The sequence below is a fragment of the Ruditapes philippinarum genome, unplaced genomic scaffold (assembly GCF_026571515.1).
Source record: "Ruditapes philippinarum isolate M1 unplaced genomic scaffold, ASM2657151v2 ctg18230_1_1_1_1, whole genome shotgun sequence".
NCBI lineage: Eukaryota > Metazoa > Mollusca > Bivalvia > Venerida > Veneridae > Ruditapes > Ruditapes philippinarum.
This window is the reverse complement of record NW_026856322.1, coordinates 1-9,545: the sequence shown is the minus strand read 5'-3', so window position 1 is coordinate 9,545 and position 9,545 is coordinate 1. Positions and strand designations below refer to the sequence as shown.

At 33.0% G+C, this 9,545-nt stretch overlaps 1 protein-coding gene across 1 annotated transcript; it reads right to left on the bottom strand.

Annotated features, from left to right (window-relative positions):
• Window positions 1-252: 252 nt before the first annotated feature.
• On the bottom strand, window positions 253-6,131 carry LOC132746216 (suppressor APC domain-containing protein 2-like). The gene is made up of 4 exons (XM_060735295.1): window positions 6,105-6,131; window positions 4,457-4,558; window positions 1,601-1,699; window positions 253-941 (listed from the first exon to the last, which is right to left on the bottom strand). The coding sequence occupies exons 2-4, from the start codon at window positions 4,526-4,528 to the stop codon at window positions 819-821; spliced, it is 294 nt and encodes a 97-aa protein (XP_060591278.1). The 5' UTR covers window positions 4,529-4,558; window positions 6,105-6,131; the 3' UTR covers window positions 253-818.
• Window positions 6,132-9,545: the final 3,414 nt, after the last annotated feature.

Genomic DNA, 9,545 nt, shown 5'->3' with positions numbered 1-9,545 from the left:
GATATACATTTGTTTCTTCTTGCCGCACACCATTTCTAAAAGAGCTCCTGTCATAATTGGGCATTTATCTTCCAGGCTTTAAACAGCATTGTGTAATAACATCTATATTTCTCATACTGCCACACATATATCAGCAATGGAGAACAAATGACCTACAACTAAACTGGACGGAAAAAAAACACCTACCACAACCTTGATAAAAACTCAAACCACACCAAAAATGACAATTGTTAAAATTAAATACTTTTTTATCTTGTTTTTTTTTGAGAACCTAGTGATAATACCCATGAATTATTTTCCTTGAGAAAAAATTAATGTAATTCAAGGACAGCTATTCAGTTATAAAATACATGTATCAAAACATTATTCAAAAGCCTTATAAAAAAAGCCTTAGAAATATAAAGATTTAGCTTGCATAGATTATAAAACAATACAAAAATAAATGCTATACAAAGAATTGATTATATCAAAACTTCCTCCAAAAATCACAATTATAGCTTAACCCCAAACACAAGGTGTCAAGCTAGGCTTTTTTGGGAATATTGCTTTATTAACTGTGTCCAACTTAAGGTCTGCACTCCAGTAGACACTTTTATATTCTTCATTTTGGTGAATATCTATAGCACTGTCTACATGTCCGTTTCCAATTTTCTTGAGGAAAGGCACCATTGGGTTAATGGATCTGATCCAGTTTTCAATGCCGTGGTTTACAAACACTTAAACATTCAAATACAAAGAGCATCTTCTGTCTGTTCGTAACATACATTTCACACACTTAACACAAAAGAAGACACATATAATGTGTGAAACGTGTAATATCACATGAAGGTTGTATCATCATAGTTTGTTTTATGTTTTGACCTGGCTTCAAACAGATCTCGGATAAGACTAGCCTTCTCTTTCTCTAGCTGTGTAATTCTGTCACTCTTTGACCCCACTTCCTGAAAATAACAAATACAAAACCAGTATGCTTGAATGGCTTAGGTATTAATAGCCAATGTGCATGTACAGACAAGAAAATGCATTGGAAAGCCTTGCTTTGATTGGCTGAAGAAGTCAATGTACACACTAATTATATAGACAAGAAGGTGTACTGAATAATGTCTTGCTTTGATATTACTGAGTGTTTATAAAAATGAAGGAAATATCTGAAATTTAACTTAACACTCCTGAAACTCTATGAACTTGAAAAATAATCTATGACAAAGTCATACTCAATGTGATCTAGATTTCCTGATTATCTTTTGATGAGAACCCCCTTGTGCCCAAGGGGTTGCCTTTAATTGTTGAAGCATAAGAACTGCAGTTACTATTTATCCCACGTAAGAAGCGCCTAAACTGGTTCGAATAATTGGAGTCTATGCATCTCTTAGCTCCAGCAGGAGAGGCAGATTTGATCCCAGGTGTTGCTTTGATAGACCCGAGGTTAGTCAAATCATCTTTCATGTTTCAGTGCCGTTTGATCCAAATTGTGTTGGGGCGCCGTAATACCAAACAAAAACATCTATTGATGAGTAACAATAAAATATCTAAATCTAAGCCTTAACTGGTATCTTTTTACACAAGCATTGAATTATATAATATTAAGTTATAAACATACCTGAGTAAGCTGTTTATTTTGCTCTTTGAGCCATTTCGTTGCCTTATCATCAGGAAATGCACTACTTCTAATGGCAAGATTCATATGAGCTGGAAATCCCTGTTAAAAAAAAACAGAACATTTAATTCTTAATTATCTACTTTTAATAACATTTGCATGCTTCTTCTCTGACTAGAACAATTTATCCAAAGAGAGCAAGCAGCAATAAATAAACAAGTCAGACCTGTGTTACAAACATAAAGAACAAGATTGCATTTGAGAAAAATGCTATGCCACCGCATGGTTCAAATTTCATAGCTGTACACCAAAGGACAAGAAAGTAGGTCACATCATCAAAATCTAGGTCACCTGATATCAAAGTTCAATTTTACAACTAAAACTGTGCACATGGTCAAAATGTCATTGCTGTACATCAAAGGACAAGAAAGTAGGTCACTGTCCCCTTGGGCAAGGCATAATTTTGACCCAAGGGTTTAATTCAAAACAATTTTGATACAGGTCCACCAAACAACATTTCAAGTCAAATATCTAAGCTATAGCTTTCTCCCATTCAGAAAACATTTGTTTTATTTTCTGTTTTTACTGTGTGTACATAATGAGAATCACTGCCTCCGGGCAGGGCCAATTTTGACACCAGGGGAAAATTTTGAACAACTTTGGTAGAGGACCTATAAATGATATTATATATCAAACATCAAAGCTCTATGCCTTGTACCTTCAGACAAAAATATTTTTTATTTTTTCACTATATGTACATAATGAAAATCAATGACCCCCGGGGCGGAACCAATTTTGACCCCAGGGCTATAATTTGAACAAATCTTGACAGAGGTTCACTACACAATGTTTCATGCAAAAATATCTTAACTCTAGCCTTGTAAAAATTTAGAGAAGATGATTTTTTAAGTTTGTACTATATACATATAAGGAAAACCTATGGCCACCAGGGGGCGGGGCTAATTTTGACACAAGAGGCAAAATTTGAATAAATTTTGTGGAGTACCTTCAGATGATATAATTTAACAAATATTAAAGCTCTAAGCCTTGTACCTTCAGACAATAAGATTTATTTATTTTTTACTATATGTATATATTGAAATCAATGACCCCCAAGGGCAGGGGCAATTTTGACCCCAGGGCTATAATTTGAACAATCTTGCTAGAGGTTACTACACAATGTTTCATGCAAAATATCTAACCTCTAGCATTTGTCAATTGCTAGAAGAATTTTTTTTGAAGTTTTTACTATAAGTTTTTACTAATACATATAAGGAAAACCAATGACCCCCGGGGCGGGGCCGATTTTGACCCCAGGGCTATAATTTGAACAATCTGGGTAGAGGTCTACCAGACAATGCCTTACGCAAAATATATAAGCTCTAGGCCTTTTGGGTCTTTACAAGAAGGTGTTTAAGTTTTTACTATATGTACATATAGTGAAAATCAATGACCCCGGGGCGGGGCCGATTTTTGACCCAAGGGCTATTAATTTGAACAATCTTGGTAAGGGTCTACCAGAAGATGCCTTATGCCAAAATATCTAAGCTCTAGGCCTTTTGGGTTTTTACAAGAAGGTATTTTAAGTTTTTACTATATGTACATAGTGAAAATCAATGACCCTCGGGGCGGGGCCAATTTTGACCCCAGGGCTATAATTTGAACAATCTTGTTAGAGGTCTACCAGACAATGCCTTATGCAAAATATCTAAGCTCTAGGCCTTTTGGGTCTTTACAAGAAGATTTTTTAAATTTATTCTTATAATTCCTTTTGGTTGCCATGACAACCAGATTTCTGCATGGATTGAAATTCTTTGAACAACTTTGGAAGCCCTTCACCCAAGGAACAATCCTGCCAAGTTTGGTTGAAATTGGACTAGTGGTTTTTCACAAGAAGATTTTTTAAGTTCACTATATAATCTATATAACACACACACAAACACACACACAAACACACACACAAACACACGCACACACACACAGGTGAATCGCTATATGCCACCGCATCGCAGATGCTGCGGTGGCATAAAAATAAGTTTGAAAATCTGTGTCATCATATTCATAGGCTTAAGCGATAACCTAGAAGACTGACTTGAACAACATCCCAGAGTTAAGGCTTAAACGACAGTCTAGAGGGTAGGCTTTAGAGGTCAGGCTTAAGATCATATATTACTTATTCATAACTACATATTGAATTTCATGTATTTGATTCAATGAAAAATGAATCAGCTTTAAAATGCAAAAAACATAATTATACTGCTTTGAAAATATAATATCAATTTCGTTTATTTACATTAATGCTGTATTAACACATTTATGGTTATATCTCTGTCCACCTGTCTGCCTTTCCTGGATAATTAACCAGTAATTACCAATTTCTCTGCAGGTGAGCAACTACTAATTATACTTTCTGAATAAGTGGTGAGAGACAAATGATGAACAGACTCATATTCCTAGATCAATTATCACAGACAAGAGACCTTGCCTGAGAATTGAACTAGTGACTACTTGTTACTTGATTACAAATCTCATTCTCTACCTATTCAGCTTAAGCAAGCAGATGAAAAAAGCATAATTTTCAATCACAATACTGAGCTGTGTCATGACAAAACCAACATAGTTGGTTTGCGACCAGCATGGATTCAGACCAGCCTGCGCATCCACACAGTCTGATCAGGATCCATGCTGTTTGCTTGCAAACCCTATTACAAGTAGAGAGACAGATAGCGAACAGCATGGATCCTGATGAGACTGCGCGGAGGCGCAGGCTGGTCTGGATCCATGCTGGTCGCAAACCCATTATGTTGGTTTTGTCGTGACGCGGCTCAATTTTCTTTAAAAAATGACAAAAACACTTACAGATTCTGAAGTTTGCATGAGTGTTTTCAGGTTCATATTAACATCTGTAATTCTGCTGCGTACAAAGTCCATCCTCTCTTGTTGTGACTGTAATGTCACATCCTGTAAATTAATAGAAAACAAATAGTTGAAACAAATCATTTAATGCTTCATTGTGACATAAGATTAAAGTTGATTTGAACCACTCTTGCGGTCCGCTACCTTGAGTAAATCAGTACTGGTAAGTGGTGATGTATGAGGAGATGTACAATAGTAATACTTGTAGGGCTCAAACCTATGATCTCTGTGATGATAGGTAGACACCTAAACCACTAGACCATTGCTCCTGTTTAATTTGACATAATCAATTTAATAAATATAATTTTACACATTATAATAATAAACACTGAATTAAAGTGGATGAATATAACACAGAATTTAAAGTAGATGGTATTCACCAAAACAATATGTTTTGGTACATTCAGGGAAACAAATACATAAATTATTTTGAAAATAATCACAAAATAATAAGCTTTATGTGATTACTGTAACCCAATTTATATTCGCGAATACAAATTTTCGCGTTTTGCCGAGGTCGGACATATTCGCGAATATTAATTTCCGCGTTTTCTTGATTTCCGAAAAAAAAAAATTCGCGGATTGGAAAGTCCGATGGGGCCGTAAAATCCATAAGCCGACTATTAATCTTCAATAATTGAGGTCATTATTGGTGTCTTAAATGGGATTAATATAACGCTAGCCTTATATTGTATTGGAAAGTGAATTGTGATCACAATTCAGCAAACATTTTCTCCATATATGTACATGTAGTACAAAACCATCTTGTATTTCACTGTTTGTAATTATGTACACCCAATACCCTTTTGTGATGCTCGATAGGTTTATACCACCTTTGTCTTAACAATTCACTCAAACAATTATTTCATAGGATAAAAAAAACAATAGCCTTTTGTGATGCTCGATAGTTTTCCCACTTTTGTCAAACGATTAATAAACTGACACATGCTCCGTATAGTTACCTATACGGAACGTGATGACAATAGGCCCTACTAGTATTTCATAAACTGTATTAAAATGTGGATGTTTATTTTTGATTGCTATATTGACATTAGAGTTCTTTTGATATTTATAAAATAGAAGTAGTTTACTTAGTTTGTGCTTTAATTGCTTTATGGCAATATTCATAACAATTCATTACTTCCTAACAGGTGCCCGTAAAATTCGAATATATCCGGTCAAGTAGCTTTGCATGAACAACGTCTAAAATAAAAATTTCTCTCCAATTTATTGCGAAATCGTGCGGACTTATTCGCGCAAACAAATATTCGCGCTTCGCGGCCATCCGCGAATAAAGCGAATATTAATTGGTCGCGAATATTCGTTGGGTTACAGTATTCTAAATGACTTTTTTGTGTAAATTTCAAAGTTTTGTCAATTAATCCATATTTCACTGTAATCTTAATTTATCCAAATCCTGACTCAACTTATAGCGGAGAATAAACTAAAATTTGCATAAAAATTCACAAATATCAATAAATATTGTTTATAGAATAACATTAATAAATCACAGCTCAGTGCAGTACCATGTAAATGAATTTTTGTTAAATACATCAACATCACAGTTAAATGATATTAAAACACTACTCACACTGCAGGATGTTTTTTCAGCGTATTTTTTTTTTGGGGGACAACAATATCTTTTTTATGGCCCCCCCGCTCCCCTTAACCTAAACCCCCCCAACCTCCTTTTTGTTCTAGTGTTACCCTTCCCATTGCCGAAAAAATTTTTTAGCCTTTGTATGCACTTTAAATTTAAAGGGGATACCCAGTTCAATTATTTTAAACATTGTCAGTTTTTGAAAAAATTTAAGTTTTTGAACAAAATAATAACCCTGCAATATGATATTTGAGGGAAAGGTTTTCCCTAAAAACTATGCTTCCAGTAAGAAATAGTCGAAACTAAACTTTTTCCCTTTCCGTCATAGGTTGGAACGCTATTTTTATTCACCCCCAATAGGTATGGGGGCATACTTATACTCTTTTTTTGTTTATTTTAGCACTTTTCCCTTTTTTAAAATTTTTGACAAAACTTTTTAAAATTTTAGAGAGGGTTTCTCCAAATTTTTTTCAAGAGCAAAATTCTTAGATGGTTGATTGAATTTGGTGAAGAAGAGGGCTGGTAGTAGCTGTATACATATTGATAAATATTTGCAAATTAGCTTAACAATGCAATTCTCTGTGGGCTGTCAAAAAAAAGATACTCAAAAAAAAGATACTGTAAATAAATTCATAAAAGATAACATAGCTGGGACTTCTCTATAAATCCCAATTTTATCTGAAAATTTTCAGCTAAATCCATGTCTGATAAAATAGCACAGATTCTGCATCTAAATTTGTGTTGATATTTTTTTAGGTCTTTTGAGAACATTGATCCCAGCATATCAGTGTTGAATTAAGCTGTTGTTAGGCATTAAGGGGCTTGAGAGATGTTGCACTTTTAAACATTATTTTTCATGAACAGACTCAATCAAACAGAGTCTGCATATGTCATTATACTATTTTCATTGCTTCAGAGGGATCCCCCTTTAAAAGGAGGATTATCTTTTACACCTGCCAGCTAAAAAGGAAAGCCTTAAGGTGAAAATATATTATGTTAAAACAGTAATTACTATATCCATTGTTCAGCACAAAACATATTAGAATTAATGATCCAAAAAGGAACAGTAAAATATTTCAAAGTCATGATCTGAGTTAATCAAAATATATTATTAAACATTACTTAACTTACTTACTTAGTGCAATTGAACATTTACATACATATAATTATACAGGCTGAAATCATAAAAATATTACAAAATCCAAGTTTACAAATTCTTTTTTTCCATCATTACAATAAAATTATTTTGGTCTGAATTGAATATGTCTGTACCAGTGATATGTCATATTTGTGCATATATATTTCTTTAACAATTTCAATATGGTATCAAATCTAAGTAAAACACAATACAGAAATATTCAAAAACTGATCCATAGTTATATAAACCCAACTTATTATTTCATAATATGTAAATTGTAATGTATTACGAAGTAGCTACGAATAATAAAATACCATACCACATTATAGTCTATTCCACTAGAGAGGGTATGTCGTCTAGAATTCTGTCGTCTCACCGGTTTTCTGGTTCCTCCCGTACCTGCTGGTACCCCCTGTTGACTAGCTTCATGTTTTCTTATTTGATCAATATTTACTGGAAAAAAATAAAAAAAGGATTGAAATTTTAGTAGTTAAATGGCCAGTCAGTTTTAAATTAGAAAGGGTAATTATGATTTCTTAAATACCATGACAAAGTCTTGAACCTATTTTGACCAGTGTGATAGAGATGTGTTGAAACCATAGTAAGCGATTATTCATAATGCTATAAGGGTGCTAGCTGGCGCTAATGCACCCCAATGACATCCAATAAAATAAATAAACTCATATGATTTACAAGAATTATACAATTTTTTGTAAGTCTCTGGAAAAATACATCCATTATAATATTAATACAGTCATGTATATTACTCTGAGTTACACATTTGATTTTCTTCTTTTTTCTTTTGACAATTTCAGAACATGTTCTTACTCAATTTAACTTTCCAACTTCCAAGAAAAATTTAAATGATGAACAATGGAAAAAACGATATTGGCAAAATTACCAGCTAACTACATTAAAGAAACTAATTAATTTCTCAACCTGGACAAAAGCTTTCATCAGTTTTAGGGAAAATTTAAAAATATAGACTTAACAGAATAGCAATTTAGTGCAGACCATGATCAGATGGCATGCAATTGATTTGTCCATGTTAAGAGGTGGTGGACAAGTCCATTTAAGATATTTAGTATGTTAATTAGGGTTAACAAAAGATTGTATTAAATGTTGTCATTTTCACAAGATTGAGTAAAGTACATGTATAAGCTGTACAATATATTCTTTTTTTTTTGCTTGTCTTCAAATTGCATTCCTTAACAAAGTAATATCATAAGGTTTACAGACTTTTATTTCCTTTAGTCATTGAGCATGTGGTGAAAATCGGGAAATATTTTCAAAAATATATCTTTTAAGTTTTAATCAGTTTAACACACTGGTTATGAGATAAAATTATAATAAACTTTCTAAAGATGTAAATAATTTTTACTTCTTAAACAGTTTTCAAATCTTAAGCAATTTAAACAAATATAACTATTTATTTAAAAATGAATCATTCAAAAAAGAAATAATCCGATTGCGTTTGTTTGAATTTTTGAACCTAAATTGTTACAAAACCGCAAATTCAAAATGGAGACAGAACAGTTATATAAGATAACAAACTTCATATTTCTTCAAAATAAAAGGCTATTTTTACTTAGTCATCAAAACTTACTGAACTGTGAAAAAATCTTGTTTTTGAATTAAATAAAAATGAAAAAAAAAAACTTATTATTTTTTTGTGCGATTCGCGTCAATTATGATTTTATTAACAGCATGGCTTTGAAGGTTATCACCGTCATGGAAATTAATCTAATTTTACACCAGACAATTACAGTGGGATTTATCAAAGATAAAAATCTTTATTCACTCGTTTTTTTATACAAGTTACCCTATTGAAGTAGATTTTACTGTCATTTTCATACCCACTTATATAGCTACATTGTGACTATGTATCTTTTATCAGTAAACAAAAATATATCAAAGTTTCTTAATCTTATATATTGACGGACACAATGAAATCACCTCAGATATTGGTTAAACACGATATAGAGAATAATAGGTTGGTGCCGTGAGATTGAGAAAGTTTTATTCTGGCGAGGCGGAGGGCAATTTATTGGGTGAGCCGAAGGCGAACCCCAATAAATTCCGGAGCAGAGCCAGATATACTTTCTCCATCCACGGCACCAATCTATTATTCTATTTTATCCTGTCACCGTTTTTTTTTTAAAGTTTTATTAGGCAAACAACCTTTAATCACACTATCGGAAATGTTTCTATATAAACAAAGCAAGGCCCTAATTTTTTCTACACCAATGCACTCGCCGTTCTTATTATTCTCCCCGTGTATTTTTCCTTTCCCT